Source organism: Macrotis lagotis, chromosome X (genome assembly GCF_037893015.1).
Source record: "Macrotis lagotis isolate mMagLag1 chromosome X, bilby.v1.9.chrom.fasta, whole genome shotgun sequence".
NCBI lineage: Eukaryota > Metazoa > Chordata > Mammalia > Peramelemorphia > Peramelidae > Macrotis > Macrotis lagotis.
In genome coordinates, this window is record NC_133666.1 from 595,384,170 (window position 1) to 595,409,971 (window position 25,802).

General features: G+C 34.4%; 1 protein-coding gene across 6 annotated transcripts in view; it reads right to left on the reverse strand.

Moving 5' to 3' along the window:
- ASAP1 (ArfGAP with SH3 domain, ankyrin repeat and PH domain 1) overlaps nucleotides 1-25,802 on the reverse strand; it is a 606,433-nt gene that overhangs the window by 101,139 nt on the left and 479,492 nt on the right. For all 6 annotated transcript variants that reach the window (XM_074202331.1, XM_074202330.1, XM_074202328.1 and 3 more), the window contains 3 exons: nucleotides 25,411-25,497; nucleotides 16,048-16,148; nucleotides 6,108-6,177 (listed from right to left, as the gene is read on the reverse strand). In XM_074202331.1, coding sequence (XP_074058432.1) covers nucleotides 6,108-6,177; nucleotides 16,048-16,148; nucleotides 25,411-25,497 — 258 coding nt within the window. The remainder of the gene's footprint in view (nucleotides 1-6,107; nucleotides 6,178-16,047; nucleotides 16,149-25,410; nucleotides 25,498-25,802) is intronic.

Genomic DNA, 25,802 nt, shown 5'->3' on the forward strand with positions numbered 1-25,802 from the left:
ATTAATAGTTAGAATAACTGTTGAACAGAATAAATGTTAAACTGAATCCCCTCCATGATATTTTTGAGAAGTGGTCTTCTAATTTTTGCTTGAATACTTCTAAAGGCAGAAAATTTATTATCTAAGGAGGCAATGCATTCCATTTCTACACTGTTCTAGAAATTAGGAAATTCTTAGCCTTCCACCATCCACTCATCCATCCCCATCCAGAGGCCAACAAGAAAAATCTTTCTATATGATAACCTTTCATATGGTACAGTGAATTAGACCCTGCATTTGTAGTAAGGAAGCTCTAGATGTGAATCTCATTTCTGGCATTGTCTCACAGGTGAGAAAAAACAGTCTACAGGATTCAGAAATGGGCAAATAATTTTTGGGCCTTAGCATATGTTTGGATAATAGGGAAAAAGTAACTATATTACCCACCTAAACCAACCTTCCTACCTATAATAACTCATGAGATTTCTGAAGGGATCAGATGAGATAACTTATGTAAAATGCTTTGGGCTATACCAGCATCTGCTGTATCAAACAGTTAATAAGAAATTCCTACTTCAGTCAGGTAAAGAGCTAAGTGCTGGGGATGCTAAGAAAGGAAACAACCCAACAAAAACATTTCCTGTTCTCGAAGACTAAATGTGAAACAACATGCAAACAGTTATGTATGAGCATACTACATGTAAGTTAAATTGGAAATAACAGAGGGAAAGCATTAGAATTAAGAGGGATTAGGAAAAGCTTCCTCTAAAATTCTAGAAGGTAGAATTTTAGTGTCACTTGAAGGAAGCCAGAAAGTCCAGGAGGAAGAAGTAGGGAATGGGGACAGTCAGTGAAAATGTCTGGATTCAGGGGATAGAGTGATATGAGTAAGGACCAGCAAGGGGGCTGCTGCCACTGGATCTCAAGAGTTGTATAAAATAAGACTGGGATAGCAGAAGGCAAATTATGAAAGTTTTCCAATACCAGAGGAGCTTATATTTGATCCTGGAGGTGACAGGGAGCTACTGAAGCTCACTGTGTGCATGTGAGGTGGGAGGAGGGACTAGGTGGTTGGGAAAGTTGGGGTGGGAGCTGACATAGTCAGACTGGTATTTGAATGAAGGATGGACTAGTATGGGGAGACTTAAGGGAAGGAGACCAAGGAGTAGAGTATTAAAAGAGTTTGGGCATCAGGCGATAATAGTCTTCAACTAAGATGAAGAGTGTCAGAGGAGAGAAGGAGAAAAATAGACGAGATGTTACATCATTAGTATCTTCTCACAACTATGGTCACCTTTTGCATTCTAGAAACTATACTTTGATTATGCAACTTAATATCACATTAACCAATGAATTCCTTTGGCCACCTTTATAATACAGAAAACTGTAGGGCATATTATTATGAATCATAATTGAAGAAACTTCTAGATCAGAACATCCAACATTTTTAAGAGTTCTTTATTAACTAAAGAATCAAGGTTATAGATAGTTCATTATTTATTCAGGTTTCAGATTTTAAATCTCATCCTGCCATCAATCCAGGTCACCTTACTATCTAATTGCTACCAGTAAATAACTTGTTCCTCTCCAGGTAGGCCAGCACCCTCCCATAACAGACCTGAGATTTGGATTTTTACAATCTGGTCTTCAGAATCCAGGCTCCAGTCCCTGGCAAAGTTATTATACACATCTTTGCAGCTTCCACCCAAAGGTTAGTTGACTGTTGACAGAATATACATAACATAATATCCTTATTCTCTTATACTATCTACAGGCTGACCCTTTAGAGAAAGATCATTCCTCGATATCATGTCCCTTCTACCTATCCAACCAGGCAATCTCTCTTACTCTCCAGTTTATATACACCCAATTCCCTGACTGCTTTATATAGTATTTCCTCATGTATAAGATGCAGCCTTTTTCAAAAAATTTGGGGTGTAAAAACTGGGAGCATCTTATACAGTGGTTGTAGATTTTTTTACACTTGCATTTCCCACTCTTTCTGCGCTTGTTGTCTTTGTGCTCATTGTTTTGCATTTGTTACCAGTACATTAGTTTATGTTTTGCCACGTTCTGCCCAGAAATGGCTCAGAAGAGATTTTTGTACAATGCTGAATTCAAGTTCAAAGTAATCCAGTGCAAAAGTGAATAGAAATCAAACTGCTGAATGTCAGTTTGGTCCTCCTCCAACTGAGAAAACAATCTGAGACTGGCCAAGGGAAGAGGAAACCCTCCTGAAAATGTCTGGCAGAAGGCTATGAGAGGCAAGTCAGCAAAATGGCCTGATTTAGAGAGGGAAACGAAGAGATGGACTGAAGAGCAAAGGGCTATTTGAATTCCTGTGTCCACAAAGATGGTTCAGTATGAGGCAAGAAGTATTGCTGATGAAAAGAAGTGACTGATTTCAAAGGAGGACACAACTGGTGCTTCAGGTTCATGAAACAGAATGGACTAAGCATGTGTCCATACACCAGACTTGTCCAGGGAGAACCTGCAGTCAACCATAGCCCAGAAAACGGCAGAAGAGCAGTTAGAGCTTCTTTTAGGATAGTGATTTGTCATCAAACACAGATGAGGACAAGCTCATAGATGGGAGTTTTGACAATGATAAGGAGTTGTATGAATTTTATGATGAATAAAACTTGAGTTCAATAATTTTATGTTATATATATATATATATATATTTTCAAATTTCAGTCCCCAAAATTAAGGTTCATCTTATACGTGGGAGTGTCTTAAATATGGGGAAATATAGTATCTTCTTATTCACCACTCCCCTAAATGTTCTATCTTCTGTTGTTAGAGAATGTAAGCTTCAGGGAAGCTAGGTGGCAGAGTGGATAGAGAACCAGCCCTGGAGTCAGGAGGACCTGAGTTCAAATCCAGCCTCAGACACTAAATAATTGCCTAGCTGTGTGACCTTGGGAAAGTCATCTGACCCTATTGCCTTAAATAAAATAAAAAATAAAAATAAATAGAATGTAAGCTTCTTGGGAGGGGGGCTACAGGAACTATGTTTAGCACAGTGCTGGACTTATTAATAAAATTTTGTTTCCATTCATTCAATACATAGAACTGCAAAATTTTTTTGGAAAAATTAGCTTTCTTCAAACCTAGAAGGCAATATAATCATAAATGTAAGGTTTTTCTGATGACCTCCTCTTTGACTTTAGGGAGTTTACTTTTAGACGAAAGGCTATGAGTTTAGACAAGATAACTCTAAGGTTCTAAACAGGAAAATTACTACCATTGAGATGTCAGATTCTCTGAGCAATATGTTTACATTTTTATTCATAGATAGATAACTCCTGGTCACTTTCTGGTTGAAACTAAATTCAATTTATTAGAAATATTCGAGTAACAAAACAGCAGATTATATCAGTGTCTGTGGCTAGTCAATACCAGAAAGAGAAGAACTATCTTCTTCTCAAGACCTCCCTTGGTTTGGGAGAAATCAAGAGACATCATTTGTTTCAACATGCCTGTACAGTAGATGATCATCTTGAACGTCACCCTTCCCTAACACTATTCAGTCCTTTCTCTGCTCTTCAGGGGTGTGCTGGAATATATTTCCTCCAAACCTTGAATGAATGACATTTGACCTAAGTTCATCCAAACATAATTCTAGTGCAACTTCACTACAATTTGAAGAACTTTTCCAGTTAGTTTAAAGTCTCTAAACAAGAATGATTGAGTATTTTTCACACACTTTAAATGGGGTAGAGTTGAGTAAATCATTTTCTGCCCCCCCATATAATAATTTAAAATTTATGTGTGTGTCTCACATGGGGCAATATATAAATGGGCTGGTGAAAGCTTTAGAATTTAAGCCATGATAAGTAAATTAATAGTAGTGGAGATGGTTATTCTGCAAATGAGAAGGCTTAAAGGAGATATGACAGCTGTGCTGAAATTCTTAAAAGACCCTTATATGAAAGTGAGGCGAGATTTGTTCTACTTGTCCCCAGGAGGCAGAATTAAGAGCAATGGAGTTAAGCTGCAAAGAAATACATTTAAATTTTATGGGGGAAAAAATTCCTAACAATTAGAGCTGGGTGAAATGGGTTGTCTCAGGAGGTAGTGGGTTTCTCCCTTCAGTGGAGATTTTCAAGCAGAAGGGCAAAGATCCTTTGTTGGGTATGATGTAAAGAGGATTTCTTTTCGGATATGGTCTGGCTCAGGTAGTCTATAAGGTTTAGCCTTTACCATGTGCCAGGTAACTGTGAGCATAAGAACTTTTATTCCAATAGTATTGTAAACTAAATCACATGCAAATTTGTTAAGCACCTATGAAGTATCAGTAACCTGCTAAATGCTTAGAATAAAAAATGAAAAAGTAACTGATTTGAAGGAGCATAAATATTTTAGGATAGAAAATGATTAAATTGAATGAATGATAGCTATGTGTCAAAATATAACAATAAACTAAGCATCATAAACAGCACAAGACTATTTTAGGGAAGTGGCCGAACATAAACAACTGGGGTAGGGTCAGGTAAGGAGTTGATATTTGAACTAAACTCTGAAGCAAGCTAGGTATTCCAAGAAGTGGAAGTGAGAAGGAAGAAGGCTATACCTTGGGGAGTGTACAAGGGATGAAGATGAGAGATATCTCAGTGTGTGTGTGTTTGTGTGTGTGTGTGTGTGTGTGTATGCGTGTGTGTGTGTGAAACAGCTAGAAGGCCATTCTGACCACAGAAAAGTGAGCAAGAAGGGATAGTAATATATGAAAAGGCTCTAGGCTCTAAAATGTAGTTTGGGGTTGTGCTGTTGAGAACTTTAAATGACAAAGAAGAATTTGTAGTTGATATTAAAGATAACAGACTTTGGAGTTTAATAAGAGTAATATGGTTAGAGAAAACACATCTTTTCATTTCTCTGTGTATTCAAACATTGTTTGCAGTTGGTATCACATAGCTAAGGATTTAAGGAATGAAAGTTCCATTTGTCTGGGTCACTTGTTGAACAAATTTCAATTAGTCAATAAACATTTGTTAAGAGTCTACTATGGGGGGCAGCTAGGTGACGCAGTGAATAGAGCACTGGCCCTGGAGTCAGGAGATCTGAGTTCAAATTTGGACTCAGACAATAATTACCTAGCTGTGTGACCTGGGCAAGTCACTTAACCCCACTGCTGTACCCAAACACTGCCCCCTCCTCAAAAAAAAAAAGACTATACTATGGTGCAGGTACTGTGAGATATATACTGGAAATACAAAAGGTTAGATAAAGCAAAATCTTTGCCCTTAAAGAGATTATAATCTAACTTAAGATAACATGCAAACAAATTATTGAAAACAAGCCATATATTAGATAAACTAGAAATAATTAAGAGAGAAAGGGACTAGAATTAAGAGTGGTTGGGGAAGGCTTACAGAAAGATGGGATTTTAATTTGTATTTAAAGGAAGCCAAGTAGATTACTAGGCAGAGTGGGGGAGGGAAAGCCTTACTGCTATGGGGATCAGTCGGAGAAAAATGCCCAGAGCTGAGTGACAGAGTACCTTGCTCATGGAACAGCCAGGAGGCAAGTGTCACTGAATCAAAAAGTAAGTCTTAAGGAATGAAGTGTAAGAATACTCAAAAGGTAGGAGGGAGTTATATTATGAAGGATTTTGAATGCCAGAGAATTTTATATTTGATCCTGGAGGAGTCACTAGAATTTATTGAGACAGGAGGGGGAAAGGAAGAGTATTAACATGATTGACTCTTGGTTTATTTTTGAATAGAGGATGGATGGTAGTGAGGATAGAGATAATAGTCTGCTAAAACTGTCAGACAGACCACATCCTACTGTCAATGGATTATATTTGGCACGATATGCAAGATGGTAAGGCATTGGATCAGAAAGCAAAGAATAGCACATCTAGTTAAAATGAATCAAAAAAATCCTACATGAAAACATCAAAAAGACAAAATATAATCAAAGTTTGAACTAACAGGTCTGATTCTATCAATAATAATGTAAGGAGAATTGCTTCCAACTGTCTCTAAACTAATATATTAATATTGAATTTGAGGGTGAATTATATATCATTGAATTATGTAAAAATATCTTTGTACACCTACAGTGTTTTAGATAGAAAATATGATAAATGAGCTAGAGTAAATTAATAGTGTTTAACTTACTGTTGCATGTGATATGGTCAAAATTCCATTTTTTACAGTGCACTTTCTTCTTTGCCATACTTTCCGAAGCCTAAAAGTAAGTCAAACAAAAGCAATAATTTATTATCAACAATAGGGGGGAAATGGGTTTATTTACTTTCAGACAAAGGTATACTATAAAGGACTTTCTAAATACTTTCAACTATAATTTATCCTCCATTATCCTAGGTAATAGATAAAATAAGCCAGGAAGGATAATATAATGCAGGGGCGAGAGAGAGAGAGAGAGAGAGAGAGAGAGAGAGAGAGAGAGAGAGAGAGCGAGAGAGCATTGTCTCATTGTAGGTACTGTTTAGCATTATGTCTGGCATGTGACAAGAGCCAAATAATAATCATTTATATTCATTCTTTCATTCATTCATTCATTCATTCATTCATTCATTCACTCATTCATTCAATTATTTTGAGAAGGTAGTCAATTTTCCTCTGGATCCAGAGATCATTTATGTATCACAACAAGTACTCAGAAACTTTTAAAACAATATGAAATGTCAGGTTACAAAAAAGTTTTTGGTAATTTTATGAGTATTTATGAGTACTTATAAATGCAAAATAAAGAAAATAAATACTTGTGAAACAAGTGAAATTTTGAAATTTTTTCTTATGTCTATTAGTTGAATATAGGTAAAAGAAATTCTTACATGGGCAGAGGTCAATTTATTCTCATTAATTCTAATCATAATTGTCTGGTTGACACTAGAGAGTTCTCCATGTTTGTATACATAGAAAAGTGACCAATCTAGTACCTTATATTTTCCCCATCATTTAACAGAAACAGTAATGGAATGTATCATTAAGCTCCACTGTTGACATGGGGATGATATTATAATGAACTGTTTAAATAAAAAACTAAATAATTTCATATCATGTGTTTTTAAAAGTCCTATAAAATCCCAAATTACATATTTTCTTTCTTTTTTAAAAATTTTATTGAGAATGCAACAATTTGCTTTTCATTTCTTTTTTTTAACAAGTTCAAGTTGTTCTTATACACCAAAAACAAAAAAAGACTAAAACTGTCACAGTGCTTTACAATTTAAAAAAGACCCTATTTTCCCCAATTACTTGTAAAAACATTTTTAACATTCTTTTTTTTTAAAGTTTTGAGTCTTAAATTCTATTCCTCTCTCTTTTTTTCCTCTCCTCCTCTCTGAGATGGTGAACAATCTGATATACATTATACATGTGCAATCACATAATTAGTCATTTTGTGCAACAAAACTCAAACCACAAAGAAAAATTAAGTGAAAAATATTGTTTCAATTGTATGTAGATGACATCGGTTCTTTCGTTGGAGGTAGATAGCATTTTTCATCATGAGTCCTTCTGGATTATATAGACCACTATATTACTGAGAATAGGTAAATAATTCAACTTTGAATTAATTATTTATTGTACATTGTTGATGTTCCTGTTTATACTGTTCTGATCCTTCTCACTTCGCTTTTATCAGTAGTGAAATCTGAAATCATCTTGCTTGTCATTTATTATAGCACAACAACAACATTCCATGACAATCATATGTCACAACTTGTTTAGCCATCCTCCAATTGGACATTCCATCAATTTCCAATTCTTAGCCACCACAAAAGAGTTACCATGAATATTTTTGTACAAATAAGTTCTTTTCCTTTTTTTTTTAAATCTCTTTGGAATACAGACCTATTAATGTTATTGTTGGATCAAACGGAGTGCAGTTTGACTGCCCTTTAAGCATAATTCCAAATTGTTCTCCAGAATGGTTAGATCATTTCACAATTCCACCAACAGTACTCTAGTGCCTCAGTTTCCCCACATTTCCCCCAACATTTGTTATTTTCCTTTTCTGTTAAATTAGTCAATTTGATGGGTATAAGGTAGTACCTCAGAGTTGTTATCATTTTGGGAATAACTTTCTTATAAATTTGACCCAGTTCTGTATATATTTGAGAAATGAAGCCTTTATCAGAGATACTTGCTATGAATTTTCCCCTCCAGTTTTCTGCTTTCTTTCTAGTTTTAGTAGCATTAATTTTGTTTGTGCAAAAATGTTTTACTTTTATATAATCAAAATGATCTATCTTACTTTTTATAATGCTTTTATTCTGAATACTTCCCTTATCCATCTGAAAAGTAAATGAAAAGTAAACTCTTCTATTCTCTCCTAATTTGCTTATGGTATTATCCTTTATGTCTAAATCACATAACTGTTTTGATTGTGTGTGTGTGTGTGTGTGTGTGTGTGTGTGTGTGTGTGTGTATGTATAAAATGAGATGTTGAACAGTTTTTGTCAAATGATGAGTTTTTGTCCTCAAAGCTTGGATTTTTTGGTTTATCAAACACTAAATTACTATAGTCATTTACCTCAATGTATTACCATATCCATTATCTTTAGGCTAGAAAATTCTATCTTCCATATGCATCTTCTGTGGATTGGTCAAATATCTTGCAATTCTTTAGGGAAGGAATTACAAATCTGACACAGATCAATCAATGTGAAATTAAACACTCTATTCAGACTCAGTCTGAAGTTTATAGTCACTAACAGGTAAGGAATTCTTGGGTTATAAATAAATCAGGAATACATTCTGATGAGAATGAAATGCTTAAAATTAATTCTTTTAATAAATTTTCATCAAACAAGACTGCTTTCAATATGTAATTTAGATTTGTATATCTTGCATATATTTACATATATATATAAACATATCTTGAACTGAGATGTGCGTATGTATTTCTCTAAGCTAAATACTATAAGAAGTAACTATAATGAATACTAGCTGAAATACTTGGAAATTTAGAGAAAACAAATCTCAGGAAAGAAAACAGTAATGTAAAAATAATCCAGGTCACAATGTCTATACGCAAATGCCAAAAGTTTAGGAAATAAAGGGGAAAAAATGTCCTATACCATGGAGCAAAATGAAGACTTTGTGGGATGAAATCAATAAATGGATCATGGATTTGGATGGGTAAGAGGTACACTTACCCATGGCAAAAAGGAAGAAGGCATACTGAGGAAGTATTTTTATATGAAAAAATCCAGGAACCCATGGGGGAAGGAGGAAGAGAGCAAGATGGAGAATAGCTAGGTGAGGGTCAATGAAAGAATAGGAGGATTTTGTCATTAGAAAATATTACAGACTATCTAGAGATAAGGAGGAAGAGTTTGGGGAAAACAAATCGAAAATATGGCACAAAAGTATAATAGTTATGGAAGTTTTCATTTATCTAAACATCAGCTGGGGGCCCTTTTGCCATCAAAAGCAAAACTGATAACAACTTCTTCACTTGCTTTAGTAACAAGGCACATTGTCTTTCGAAATATGAAGTAAAGGGATCTGTGAATAGGAATGTGTATTCCTTCCTAGAATGTGTGAAAGAAAAGGAGAGGACATCTGGGCAGTCTGACATAGAACCTAGATTTTTGGGAAAGCATATTTTGATGGGTTCAGAAAAAGGTAGGTTTACTTGGCTAAAGAGCTACAGGGAAAGAAATGCCAGGGAAGGTTTGGGAAATATTCATGAATGAAATTCTGAAGACACAAGGGAAATAGTTCAAGTGAGAAAGAAAAATTTGGATCTGTCTGAAGAAACCAAAATAGAGGCATTCACTAATTCATTAACTAACTCAGATTTAAAATAGAAATTTATTTAAAAAAAAGAACTAGAAAAAAAAAGCTAGTTAAGGGAATATGAATGGAAAGGTCCCACAAGTGTACTGCAGATATACAAGTCAGAATGAGCTGAGGGAAGCTAAGGACAACAAAATGGGGTTTCCGGTTATATTGGGAGAAAAAGAAAGTTCAAATAAATAGAATACAGTACTTTTGCTTAAGGAGAAAAGGATGGTGACTAACAACTAAAGTAGAATTTCTTAATTTCTATTTTTCTTGTTTTTTTATGCTTAGGAGAAAGACCTTTGCACTGGAAATAAAAGAAAAATACATGACAGGAAGCTGATATTTAAGACAGGTGAGAAGAAACTATCTGGTCTAAATGACTACATTTTTAAGAAGCGAAAGAATTTGTTCATATGATTTCTGAGTTACTACTTTTAATGATATCTAAAAGATAAGAGGGAATGGGAGAGATAACACAAGATTAGAAGAGAAAAACTTTGCTTCAATTTTCACAAAAGGGAAGAGAACAAAATTTTGCAAAATACAGGCCAGGCAATTTGACTAGTATTGCTGGGAAAATTCTAGAACAGATCATCAAAGAAAGGGGTGGTGAACATCTAGATAGAGAATCAGTGATGACAAAGGACTATTAAGAATTCATCAAGTACAGGTCAAGCAGATTAAGTTCATTTCATTTTCTGACAGGATGAATAAACCAGGGATTTGAGGAAAAGTTAGATATAGTTAACTTAGTTAAAAAAGCTTTTGATAAAGTACTTCATATCATGGTGGAGAAGGTAAAGAAATGAGGATTAGATAATTCAACTAGACGAATTCACAAGTAGTTGGACTACTGAACTGAGGAGTTGCTATGTTATTACTTTGTCTTTGGCCCTATGGTGTCTAACCTTTTTCCAATAATAGCTTATAAAGGAATAAATTTTATGTTCCTCAAATTTCCAAAGGATACCAAGCCCAGAAATATCAAGACCCTAAGTGACAGACAGGCTACAGAACTGAGATGAATCTAGTAATAAGCAGTTCAATGGGGATAGAAGTGATGTGTTCCATTTTTTAACTTGGCAACCAAAAATAAATCAACTTCACAACTATGAGATGCTGGAGGCATGGTTAGAAAGCAATTGCTTTGGAAAAGATCTGCAGTTTTAATGGACTACAAGTTCAATGAGTTGGCAATGTGACATGGCAGCCAAAAAAGCTAACTTCCTCTTGGGCTGCATTAAAGAAAGAATAGCTACCTGAACTATAGAGGTGATAATCCCACCCATACTCTGCCCTCAAGAGACCTCATCAAGAATATTGCGCTTATGACATGTTATAAATTCAATACACTTACAAGTTGGAGAATATCCAGAGGAGAACAAAGAGGATGGTGCATGGTCTCATATCATATGAAGATCAGCTGAAGGCACTGAGTAGGTTTAGTCTATAGAACAGACTTAGGAGAGACATAATGATTGTCATCAAGATTGTGAATGGCTACTTTGTGAAGCAGGGAATAAGATTTATTTTGTTTAGTTCAAAAGAACCAGGGACAATGATTAGAAGCTGCAAAGAGGAAAATCTAAGTTTGATGTGAAGAAAAACTTTCTAACAATGAGAAATATCCACAAGTTTAATAATTTGCCTTTTTGTTCTTGGCTCCTTGCACAACTTCAACAGAGCCTGAATGAACACTTGTTATATCTTAGTGAGAATGACTTAGAATATAGCGTAGTCTAAAAAGCCATTGTAAGTTTCTTTTAACTCCCAAACTCTATAACTCTAAGAGATGAAGTTTTTAATCCTTTTAAGGTATTGATTGATTTATTTCACTCTCAGGTATACAAGGAATAGCCTAAAAACACTTTATATATCAGAGGTTCTTAACCTAGAGTCAAATTTCTTTTTCAATATTTTGATAAATGGAGTTCAATATAATTGTATTTTAAAACATTCTAAGAGGACCAAAAGGTTCATCAGATAAGGAATTATATTGGTAAGGAAGGGAAAGTGGGAGACAGTATAAAGATGGCTCAAATGGCACATTGGTATCCTGAGATGTTTATAATGTCTCCAATGTGTTGGATGAATCTTCTTTTTATGGAGGATTAGTGGAAAATGCGAACAAATATTACACAAGAAATGATTTGGGTTTTCATCTGCATCAATGGAAAGTATTCACAGATCCATGAAAGTTTCAAAACTAAGCATCTACATACTACTCCTACTTCCAAGCAAAACATTCCCTCAATAATGCAAGCAGATTTATATCAACTTATACATAGTGATATAGATCAATTGAGAAGATTACATTTATATGTAGTTTCCTTCAATTTTATTATCTTATATTTGTACAGAAACAGAAAACCTCCATCTGCTTGGTTTCTTCTTATGACTAATATGAACCAAAGAAAGAGTAAATCGAAGACATTAATCTTCTTTCTGGCACTGACAAGGCTTCCTTGTTGAAATGGTTAACATATGCAATGCTTCTAAAAATCAAGGATGATAAGCTGAAAATTTGACTGATTACATATTAACTTACACTTTTCATGAGGTTTAACAGTGATTAACAATCTTTTTTTTTTTTTTGCATCATGCTATCCTATTGTTATTTGATATTATATATGTCCCTTATAACTTAATAGGTTGGTCACATGCCAAGGGAAGAAGGGTGGATGACTAAAACACTGCACTAGTTATACTACCAAGAGAAACTGAGAAAAACCTCCAAAATGCTGTGTAGAACTCTTGGAATGATCTTATGGGAAGAAACAGGCAGGAGTCCCACCAGACAGAAAGGAACAAATGGGTTGTGTGGTATTCATTTCATAAGTAGGCACTGAGATCTCTTCATGACTTCACTGATTAAGTACTCATTATGTTGTATAGAGTCAAGCAGTTGCTGGGCTATTTGTTTTAAATACTAATTTGGATTTTTTTTTTCCCTGAAGAAATTTAAGAATTTTGTAATTTCTTGGGAAAAACAAAGATAAATTTGGGATTATGACTAACCTACTGTTAGAAATTACTACTCTAGATGATATTTCTGTAAAGTCTTAAATTGAAGAAGGCCAGAAATATAAACTTTCTAAACTGGTTGGGTAATTATACCCTTAATAAATAGGCATCATATTCATGGATGGGACCCTCAATTTCTTAATTTTTCTTCAAAAATGATGGCAGCAAAACTCAATGAGGAGGAATTCTATTAAGAATTTGAATTTTACTAATGGAGAAACTGATTGCTGGTCAGAGGATCTAAGCTCCAATCAATTCTAGCTTTGACACTTGCTAGATGTGTGATAAAGGAGATGACCTTTAGAGGCTCTTTTCCTTCTCAAAAATCTGATTTTTTCCTATTTCCAGTTGTTATAGATAGATATTCAAAGAACCCAGATCTTTGTATGGAAAATAGGAATTAATAGTTACTTTACTATGATCGTATTTTAGTTAAAGCTAATATTTTGTTAGCTTAAGTGATATCTGTCCTTTGTTATTGAGGAAGACGATGACATCAGGTGATGCCAAAACAGGCACATGATTTGGATTTGAGGGGAGGTGCTGTGCCAACCACATGTTTTTCTCCAGAGCCATCTGGGTCTAGAGGACAGATATGAATCAGGACAACTGGAGATAGTCCTGAATGAGAGGCAATCCAGGGTTAAGTGACTTGCCCAAGGTCACACAGCTAGTAAGGTCAACTATCCGAGGTTGGATTAGAATTCCTGTCTTCCTGACTCCAAGGCTAGTGTGCTACCCATGGTGCCACCTAGCTATCCTGTTAGCTGAAGAAATATATAATGCTATGATGGTATTGTCATTATGTGGAATCAAGGAATCCAAAGTAGAGAAATTCTAATTACAGGTAGGAAATTTCTCAATAGCTATAATAAACTTAAAAGACTTTGCTTAAAAATCATTAATATCACTGATAGCAGAATAGTAAATGTGACTTGAATTATAACTGGTGGCTCTACCCTTATTTACCCTCTTCTACCTTATAATCCAGCCAGGTACATTTTCTTTTCTTTTTTTTTTTTTAAAGGTTTTTGCAAGGCAATGGGGTTAAGTGGCTTGCCCAAGACCACACAGCTAGGTAATTATTAAGTGTCTGAGGCCAGATTTGAACTCAGGTACTCCTGACTCCAGGGCTGTGCTACCCACTGTGCTACCTAGCCGCCCCCAGGCATATTTCCTTAAATTAAATTTCTTAAATCTCTGTTCTAATCTACGAATCCTTTGCTGAAAACATGTGTATATTACCTCACAGATAAAGTTTTTACTCTACCTTGGGATGCATGTTGAAGTTTTGATCTGGCTCCAACCCTTCCCCCCCTTACACTATTAGTCTCTCTATCTTAATATACTCAACACTCCAGCCAAATTTAACAATTAATTCATAAACCCCCAATTTCCTTCCTCTATACCTGTGTCTGTCTTTTTTTTTAGGGGAGGGGAGAAGAGGCGGGAGGGCTGGTTTCTGTTCTTTTCCCTCTTCTCTATTGTCTCTCTACTTCTTCAAAACGTGAGTCAAATACATCAAATTCTTTGGGAAGCTTTGGCTGCTCCTGGATAACTTTAACAAGCTGATAGTCCTTCTCTTATGCTACATATCACACACTACACAGCATTTCATTGTAATTAAAGAACAATATGTGAAATCTCCTGCAAGTTCTAGAGGAGAGGAACTATCTCATTCATTTTTGCAACCATCATGTTGCTAAACAGACCGTCTGGCATAGTGAATCACTGATTCAGAGCTGGGTGGGATCTCAGGAGCCATTAAGTTCAACCCTTCCCTCTCTCTCTCTCTCTTATCTCTAACATGTGCACTATGGATGAGGAAACCAAGGGTCCTGAAAGACCCTTAGTTATTTGTTCAAAATAAAATAGGATTAAAAACCAAGAAACATTTGTTGAATAAATCGATTTATTTTTCATTGTTTATAGACATAAAGTCAGGCTTTTAGTTTGAAAAAATCTATAGGTATTCATATAACAAAAGGAACGGCAACATACATTGACTTAACATAAAAGCATAATACTTTAGAGCCCCCTCCTCTGAATGAAAGGGATCATGCTTAGACTAGATGGGTGGAGAGAGTCTGAAACTAGTAAAACATGAGGCCAACTGTCTCACTTCCTCTAGCCCCTGAGATAGAAAAGCAACCTGGCTGGTTTTATTGGTCTTTTGAATTCCTTAGTTTACAACTTGAACCTTGGTCTTGCTAAGTTCTTCTGAATGCTTGCACATGTATAAGCTCTGAACCTTATGCTTAAAGAGTTATAAAACTGTGTGTATACCCACTGACCCAGCAAAATCTGTTTCCGAAAGTGATGAGGGGAAAAGAAAAAGAACCTTTGTGTTCTAAAATATTTCATAGTAGTAGCTCTCTTTATGGCAAATAAGTGGAAATTTAGGGGATGCCCATCAACTGGGGAATGGCTAAACAAGCTATGGAATATGATAGTGATGATTACTACTGTCCTATACTATATGAAGAGAAGGCTGACTTTAAAAAACATGTGAAGACTTGTATGAAATAATGAAGAGTGAAATAAGTGGAATCAATTCGGTATTGTTCAAGCTACTCTATTATAAATATTCAAATTAACTACAAAAGTCCAATAAAAGAAGATGTGATTCATCTTCAGAGAAAGAACTGAAAAACAGAAATATGCATAGCATGGTTTTTATATTCATTGATATATATATATATATATAATCTCTCTCTCTCTATATATATATCTATATCTATACACACACACACACACACACACACACACATGTATCTGTCAAATGGTGTCCTCTCGTACAGGGAGGGAGGAAGGGAAAACAGGTCAGAACTAAAATGCAAGAAAAAAATTTTAAAAGTTCTGTTTCTAAATTTCATATTTTGCATGGTACCTGCAATACTTGTTCAGTAATTCAGTCCTCTCAACCATAATTTACCTTAGAACAACATATATTAATAAGAGTAAATAAAATAAACTTTCCTTTTTGAACAAGTTTAAAAACTCTGTGTTTGTGTGTGTGTGTGTGTGTGTGTGTGTGTGTGTGTGTGTGTAAGTAAGAACATGTAGTAAGGAACCTAAAATGCAAGGTAAATGACTTGTGAAAAAAAGCAAACATGGACAAAAAACATAGAATGAAAAGGCATGGATGGTTTCTGATTTGCACAATTAGAGGAAGCACTCACCTTGGTTAGATCCACAGATTCATTGACATCAAAGTAAAACTTGATGAGACTTAAAACACACACACATATACAGAATAACTGCTCATACATACCCGTCACTCTTCTTTAGCAGATAACCCTTCTTCTCACTGCCATATTCCTTATTGCCCTGAAGTTGATGCATACTGTACCCTCCTTGTCTGCTCTGGGAGTCCTATGCAAATGGAAACCATGAAAAAGAATTACAAAGAACTCATAATGCTTTGACACCTTCATGCTAAGTAATTACATACCCAGTGGCTCCATATTCAACTCAGATACACTATTAGCCCTGGAAAAGACTTTTAAGATTGTAGCATCCAATCAAACCTACTGATTTTCCAGATATTAAAACTGAGAAACCAAGAGGGGAATTTGCCTGGCCAAGTTTAGGGCATTGTGATTATGTGAAATGTAGGCTAGGTGTAACCAGATCTGAGTTCTAGAAGCGGTTCTACCACCTATAATGTATCCCTGAATTTCTGGAAACCTGAATTTTCATCTAAAAAGAATAATAAATAACATTCAATATGAATAATTTTTATCCTCTTATCTTATAGGATTGATATAAGGAAAGCACTTATGAGCAGCAGAGCTCTTTCCATTATCTCTAATATATTCTGCATATATTATGTGAGATCCTTGAAAGCAGTAACTCTCTTTTGCCTCTCATTGTATTCTCAGCCTTTAATACTATGTCTAGCACATAAAAGGTCCTTGCTTGTTGATATGAGCCTGTATCTCCTGATGTCCAATATGAAACTATCTCAAGAAGGTTCAATTTCACTATAAAGCCAAAAGAAAATATACAGCCGTATAGACTATTTAGACTATTCAGGATTATTTGGCACTGCAAACACTATCTCTGTATAAGTGGCAAATAAAAAGGGGCTGATGAAATGTCTATGGGCCATTAAAAATGTTGTGAACTAAAAGACGTTTATAAAATTTAGAAAATTTTACCTCTCTTCTCCCAAACAATACCTCATTACAAAAGCCACATCTAGCAAAAATGACTCAAAGTAAAAGTAAATTGAGTCATTTTTAGAATATCATGAAAAGATGTTTTATAACTAATGATGCTATAAGAGACATTTAGAAATTATTCTCTCTTTAAAAAAGCCTTTAAAATCAAGAAATACAAATACAAGAGTCCACAAGAGAAGGGAAAAGATCTAGTTTTGTTGGTCTCTTGACTGTTACTTTCTACTTGAAAACTGGTACTAGGTTTGAATCTAAAGGCAAAGTACTATCATTCAACTCTGGCTTGAAGTTTAGAAGATCTAGATTCAAGTTCTCATTCTGCTTGTTACTTATCACTTGTATGACTTTGGGCAAATTAATGCTTCTCTGTAGTTCTTAGTTTCCTTGGCTAAGAAATGAAGAAAGTTAGACCTAATGGTTTCTAAGATCTTTCCAGATTCTAACATTCCATCATTCTGGAGTCATCTATTAAATGATTCTGTGAGAAGTCTACCATCATACTGTGAGCACCAAGAGACAAGAATTGTGTCTTATCTGAACTTGATAACTCCCTCAGGACCTATGCATAATATTTTGCACATAGTAGGAAGTAATTAAGCAATAAATGCTCGTTGAATATTGAAGGAATGAAAGTCTAAAAACACAAAAGTGATAAATCCAATCACACAGCCATTGTGATCCAGTAGAATAAGCACAGATATGACTAGAGAGTGAGGAAATCTAGGTTGCAGACCTGGCTTTGCAACCCTTTCTGAGCATAACATTCCTCATAAAAGAGTTAGAATAGCTGATACCTAAGCTTCCTTCCAGTTTGAACATGATTCAATGACTTTGTAAGGATTTCATATGCATAATTTACACATCTATAAATAAGTACAATTTTATATTGACATCTGGATTGATGTTAAAACAACATTCCTCCCCCTCCCCCATTGAATTAGTACAAATTTCCTTAAGGAAAATGCAAGAAATGGAATAATACTCTTTCATAAAAGAACAAGAGATTAGATGACAGAAATATCAATAGAAAATAAAGGCTCACAAAAAATATTGACTTACTCTCCTAGACTTCGATCGGGAAAGGCAGAAGCAACAGAGGAAAGAAAAAGCAAAGAATTTGAAAAGAGAATTAATTAAAAAAAAACCCAATGATTATATGTAGCATCTTTTACTAATGCATATTGAAAGCATCTTTATAATAAATCTAACCAAATATTCCCCCCCATCATGAACTAAAAAAAATATCATTGAATAGATTTGTAGGACTCATATCCAACTCTCATTAATCAACTTGTATCAGATTAGAATACAGGAAAAAAAAACCTTATATAAGAAATCTTCTGAAACTATTTCAGTCTTACTATGAGTTTCATGAACTTCCATGTTGGAAATGTGAATTCTTCCCCCCCCCCCCATAAACCCCCTCAAACAAACAGTAATAGCTAAAAATAAAACTAGGGGAGGTTCCTTTGTACCAGTTTCTTGCATTTCTTTTAAAAAGTAAACGTAAGCTATCTCTTCTTAAAGTTGGAAAGGTGAAGGTAAATGAGTAGGAAGTAAAATCAACTACTAATTAACCACTGGTACATGTAGCATGTTAGCTAGACTTCTTTATTTAATATCCAGGGGGCTTCAACTCTGGATCTAATCTACAAATTCTCTAAGAATACCAAGGAAATTTAATAATAGCCCAAACAATAAGTATCTACAAAGATAAAATGTCTCTCTCTGTGTGTATAACTATGCTTCAGAATAAAGTACAAATTATTTCTGAATTTAATAATGTGAATCAACCATCAACTGATCTACTAGTGTGGAGGAGAGTCGATGGCATATTCTACAGGAAAAGTGAACACATGGTATTAAGAGCAGAATAATTCTTATAGAATATTTTTTCCTATGGAGAAAATACATTGTTTATTCTCTCTAGCTCTATCACTTGGTTGAACAGCTTTTGTAATGTGGGGAATTCAAGAAGCCCATAAAGAAATGAGGAACAGAACTAGTTGTGTAATCAGAGTTATTACCCTCTAAGTTTTTATAGTTTAGGTTCTATATTCAAACTGGATATGTGGCAATTTTCCTCAGTTAGAGATGTCATAAAGGTATAATTGATAAAAGGAATCCATGAGTCAAGAAGTTCTATGAAAAAGGTCCTCATCAGCTGGTATCACTCTTAGTAAAACATAAGTGATAATTAGTCTAAAGGATTTCTAAGTTTTTCCCAGTACTAAAATTCTATAAGAGATACAGATTCTTTTTACAGAAACAGAAACTTATCTAGATATTCTGATACCAAAAAATATGAATATTTGAGAATTAGGCACTGGGATTAATGAAGGTACAATGACAAAGAAAACTAGCAATATATTTTAAATCTAAGACATTCATATGAATTCTATTTGAATATATCTGTATATTATATATATATATTTGAATTTAGAACTATTTTTGCTAATTTCATCCCACAAGTAAATATATATATATATAAATATATCACTCCCACAAGTAAATACATCACTCCTTGATTATTAGTACCTCTTAAAACAGCCTCTCTTTTCTCAGCGAAATATTTTCTTTTTTTCCCCCCTAGTAACACCCCCTCAACATATTCCCTGCATCTGAACAGTTTAAAATTGTATATCTATAACATCTGCTTGTTACTCCTCCCTTCTCTCCACACCGTGAACAGAATCCTGTATGTTAGAAATAGATGCCCTCATTTCCTTCCCAAAATTTCAATGTTGTATCAAACTGGTTCTACTTGGTATTAAAAGGACAAGACCTGTGGAAAAGAGGTACCAGAAGATAAACTTCAGCTCAACCTAAGGAAAATCTTCCTAATAACCAGTTATGGAAATAGATTTTGTAATGTGAGTGGGAGCTCCCCACTACCTTTCAAGTGGAAACTTTTAAGTTAAATCCAAATGAGTGATCGTAGAGGAAATGTTTAAAAATGGAGCTCATGGATACAGACAAAAATGACCTTGTTAAGTGCCTTTCAACTCTAAAGTTCTATGGTAGACCATAAACTACAATATCCTATTTTTCATCGTTAAGATTGATCTTTCATGCTTTTGGAATATTAATGTTCTAAATAAAATATGCTGATTTCTGAATATCAAGCACTAAGAACCAATCATGTTCTTTGCAAAAATAGAAACATTAATTTCAAATGTACTTCTTAATATTTTCCCAAGGAGAAAGAAATGACTAAAATACAGGCTTTGTTTTCTGGAACTTGTCTGTTAATTCTGTACAAGATGGAAGCAATAAAACCAAAGCCCCCCTGAATGAACTGTCCTAAATTAACTACTAATGTGCTGTATAGCCTAGAAAAGCAATAGTAATGATTATTTGTACAATTTGAAAAATGAGGGTCTATTCAAGCTATTCAACAATCTGGTACTTTTAAATGATGGTGTATTATTTTTCTTTTTCTTTTCAGATTCTCGGAGAATTCTTAGTTTTCAATGAGAACTATTAGTTCTCATTGAGAAAAGTTATTCTCAATTCCTTTGCTAAGAAAAAAAGACTTTCAGTAGAGAGAAATGCAAATAAAAAAAAACTGTCCTTCAATAAGAAAACCTGGGCTAAAGGAAATGTTCACTGTATCTAAGAACTCAGAGACATTCAGTCATCTTTGCAACATCAGTCAAGGATGCCCGGCATGGAGTCTACAAAGTGCCATTCACTACAGAGGAGAACTGGAGCATTAATCTTGGTTTCCATTTTCTTTCTTACATTAGCAATATATTACAATAGCTTAATGGAGAATAAGTGTTTCCCATTTCCCTAAACTTTTTAAGTACTGAATTTTTTAAGTACTGAAATTTTTAGGGGAGTTTAGAATTTCTAACTTATGGTATGATGGGAGTGCTGTAAAAGGGCACTCTGCAAACTTTTCCAGCTTTTCCACGAAATCTTCCCAATTCTTACAGTTGTAGATTCCCTTCATTAGATTGCATAATTGTGCATTCCAAGCACTCCTCTTATTCAATATCTTTACTCTAATTTGTGTTTTATTTATCTGTGTATGCTACTTATTCCAACTCAATTATAACCCCTTTGGTAAAAGAGGTTTAGTCACTATTTATTTAATTATCTTTTTGGTTCTTAAAATAGTGCAAATATAAAGTATATCATAAATACTAGAATTAACATCTAACCAATTTAAAAAAAATTTTAGATACTCAAATGTGCAAAAGTAGTAACCTCTATTTTAATGGGAGAAGCAATGAATATTGGAGATCTACTGGAATAATGACCAAAAAAAAATCTTTTCCCTTAAGGAACTCTAATGGGTACATGTATAAGGGTAAAAAAAAAAAAATACAAGGTTGCTCTAGTTAAAACCTGGTGCCAGCAACTAAAAGGAAAGTTAAGAGAAGGGAGATCTGCTATCTTGGCACTTGAGCTGAGACATGAAGGAAGCTATGGATTTTGTAAAACAGATCTGAGAAGGGAGCATATTCAGTTTGTGAGATGAATTATTGGATACTAATTTTGACTTGGAACAAGATTATTCAAAATAGCTTTATCAAACTCTTAAAATAGTCATGTACCAATTCGTTTTTTCTTTTTTAAAGTTTTAGTTTATTACTAATGCCAGAGATTATTAATTGAGTAGACCATCTGCCAAAAGACAATCAAACTTATTTGAATACTTCAACATGTAAAGTCTAGCTGAAAAAAAAATCTGGGATTCCAAATTCTAACTATTCTTGTTTTTCATACTGGGTCTTTTCTTTACAAGTGTTTTTATTGACTAGGGATATATGGAATTCAAGCAGGATCTCAATGTAAAAGTGAAACATAATTCCATTTATAAAATGTGATTAATACATCTTCTCAGGAAGCACATCTGCATTTGTAAACCATTTGCAATACACAAATCATTTTCACATTTAACATTTTAGCTCAAGGGGTAGCAAACTATATAACCTGTTTTTGATAATCTTGCAAGCTGAGAAAGGTTTTTACATTATGAAACAGCAAAAAAATTTAATTAAAAATGTAAAAAACCAAGGGGAGCTAGGGGTGCAGTAGATAGAGTAAAGACCCTGGGGTCAAGAAGACATGAGTTCAACTCCAAACTTAAGACACTGATTAGCTGCATGACCTTGGGCAAGTCACTTAATCCTGATTATCTTTCCTCCTTCCTGGAAATATAAAAACCATTTTTAGTTATGGGCAATACAAAAAAAGGTGATAGGTTATAGTTGCTGACCCATGCTCTAGAGGTGACTTGTTACAGTTATAGACAATTATCTTTATTCCCTTGTCATTGCTATCATTTAAAAATCAGCAGAGTATCTAATTATGCATGATATTTACTAAGGTTTTAATTTTAAGCTTTTCCAAAATCTCTTTATAAAAGCTAAGAGCAGTCATTCTAGTTTTTAGAGAATCAGTAAGCATTTTATATATATATATGTATATATATGGCATATATTTATATTTTTACATAATGAATAATATATATAATGTAGAAATGTTACATATTACACTGAAATATATTATTATATATAACAATATAACACAAATATAATTGTTATATGTGCTATTGTACACATATAATATACATCTGCATGAAATATTTCTTAATGTTGGAAGGTACCTTAGAGATCTAATATTTAAGGAAGAAATTGAGACTCAGAAGGGTGCTCTGATTAATGGAGCTGGAATATGATAGGTTGCCATCTTCTCGTTAAGATCTTTCAGATCTGACAAAGTTGAGTATAGTTATTAAGCATTGCACATTTTACTATTTTCTAAGAACAGACAGGTTGAAAAAAAAATGTAAATGAATCATAGGGATACTTATTTTGTCCAGTCCCCTCATTTTACAAATCTGGAAAGTGAAGCCCAGAAAGGCATTATGATTTGCCTCCAGATTGTAAGACGAGAGAGAGAGAGAGAGAGAGAGAGAGAGAGAGAGAGAGAGAGAGAGAGAGAGTGTGTGTGTGTGTGTGTGTGTGTGTGTGTGTGTGTGTGTTTAGGCCCTGAAGGACTCTGTGGGGCAAAAATACAACCAAAGAACAAACCATGAGGTTTAAATATAAAATAATAAGGTCTCTTCTGAACCAACTGCAAAACATGTATACTTGAATTTATTACAAGGCTGTCTTCCATATGAACCATTCTCAATAACCTATGTTTTCCTCATTCAAAATAGCTTCCCTTTTTTATTCTCACCCTTCCTAATCCCAGATATCCTTCAAGATCTAGCTCCAGCCTTGCTTCCTTTCATGAATTCTCCCAAAAATGCTCCAAACCACACTGATCTCCTTTCCATTATTTTGCTAGTACTTTTGATTTGCACCACATAATTTGTCCTGATTTATTCTCTTCTACGGTGCTTAGATTGTTTCCTGTGTACAAACCTAGTCTCCCAAATAAGATTTTAAAGTTTTTCAGGACAAGGGCTGGACATTTTTTTGTTTTACTATTTTTTTAACTCACAAGATTTGTATATAGAAGTTTTTAATCTGGAAATCTGGAGGGAAGCTAAGAATTTTTGTTGCAAACCTTTTCTCTTTCCCCTTAAATTATTTAATATTTTATTTCCTCCTCAATGACATGTAAAAATAATTTTTGATCTAAGAACTTAAAAAAATTTTGGTAACTTTTTCAAAATGACTGGTTCCATTTATAATCATCTTTTATTTTATGCATTAAAATATTATTCTATGAAGGTGGTGATAGTCTTCACAAGACTGCCAGAAGAATCCATAACACACACAAAAAAAGGTTAAGAACACCTGGTAGAGAGAGGGAAGGGGTCCTTCCAGATGTTTCTGTTTTTGGATGACATTGTGCTGCTTCCATCAAAACCCTAGCATATTATAAAGCCTCCTAAATGAAATCCATTATTACTCTAACTACCCACACAGGAAAAACACAGTGGTTCAACTACTCACCTAGGAAAAATCATGTAGAAAAAGATTGCTTATCTCTCAGACATTGATATAATTTTATGGAAAATCTGTAGAGTTTATTCTATAAGTAATTATCCTAGACAGACCCTATCTAAAAAAAAAAGAGGAAGAAGGAGGATAAATTGCCTTTGGGAAATTGCAAAATTCTTTTAATGACCCCAAACTTTTCCTCAAAGTAAAGGCCAATTTTTTATATACTAGTAATATTATGTGGCTATCAGATATGAAACACTGAAAATGAAAAAGAACAGAAATGGATGATCACCTAAAGAGCAATTGATGGATGTGACCAAGATTTGACATATTACAAAGAATTACTGAGAAGGGACAGAAGACATAAAAAAGTATATGTGCAAAAAAAAAGATGGGCTAGTATCCTCTAGATGTCATGAAATATCAAGATATGTCACTAGCATAATTGGAAGACTATGCCACCTAGGAGGGCAAAGACAGGAATGGAAGAGGATAAAAGGGAGATGGATTTTAATTTGAATAGTTGGAGGGAATACTTGTATCAGATATTCATTCTCTGCCTCTTCTGCTTCTCACTGTGATGTACAAAGGAAAGATGCCATTGAGTATAGATAGTACGGCAATTCATAGGAAGGAAAACATTATTCATGGTAGGAAAATTTATTACTGCTCTTCATTGGCTTTCAGCAACTTTTTCCAGTTATATTGTATGACTTAAAATCCAGTTCTATGTCATACTTCTCTCTTCTATCAAACCTTGGGCAAGTCATCTTGCAAAAGCATGACCCTGATCATACAGAAACTAGGTGTAAGGTAATTCAGCTCAAATCCATCACACTTTTGAAAGACACAAATGTGCACACCCTTCTTTGGGTGAAGGCAGAAGCTTTTCTGACACATCATTATTTTCTTTGTAAAGTCAATCATCCTGAACCCCATAAATAGAATAATGAGTTCTCCAAGATAGTTTTGTTCTAAAGAAGGTTTGGGATATTTATGCACCTTTTAGAATTTGCTTATTCAATGTTTAAAAACCAAGAGAATGCTCGAGAATGTTTAATTCCTGACCCTTTAGAAAACGTGAAACTTTCTGTACTTACAATTAGTTTAAGTAGGAAAAAGAAACACTATGTTTCCCCCAGGGGGCTGTTTCCAGGCAACGTGGGCACAACGCCCTGTAGTTGGAAAACATAGGTGACCAACATCCAACATTACTGACTCTTGCATAAACTACTGTCCCAGTTTGTGGCTGTTTAAGAGGAGGGACAAAATAGGGCGTGGGAAGAACTAAAAAAGAGGGGTATAACAATGGAGACTTGTAATATTCCAAGGGTTTTTGGCTGCACTATAAATTCTCATGGTGGTGTGGTCATTGCTGTTTTCTCAAAAACAGATTTTGGAGATTAAATAAACCCTGGCTCTGTGTTTGTGTGTGGCTATCCATTTCTACTATGACCAAAATAAGATCTGAGAAAGAATCTCTCCAGTCCTCTCATTTACACACCATTAGCCCAAGTCATGAATATATAGGTCACCTACTTCTTTCTGATCAAGTTGGAGAGAGGATTTTATCAAGTCTCGGAGTGCAGTAAGCTGTTTCTTTTCTTCATCCTGAGTCTGCTTTATCTGCAAAAGAAGAAATTTCTTTCATTATTTATTTCTACATTCTATAGGCTCAATTTAATTCAACCCAATGTGTCACTTATCAAACATAAACACTGAGCAGCACTGCTTAACTTATCACAATCTGTAGTACAATGCCATTTTTGAAAATGCCAAAGGCAAATCCAAGACTTGTCTTTTTTACAAACGTGCCAAACAGCATGTTTTGAAGTAACCTTAAGTGGATAATACAATATGTGGTTTCCTGAAATAGCTAATTTAGGCCACCAATTAGCATCTGAAGTGTTACTTTAGTCAAAAATAGGAAA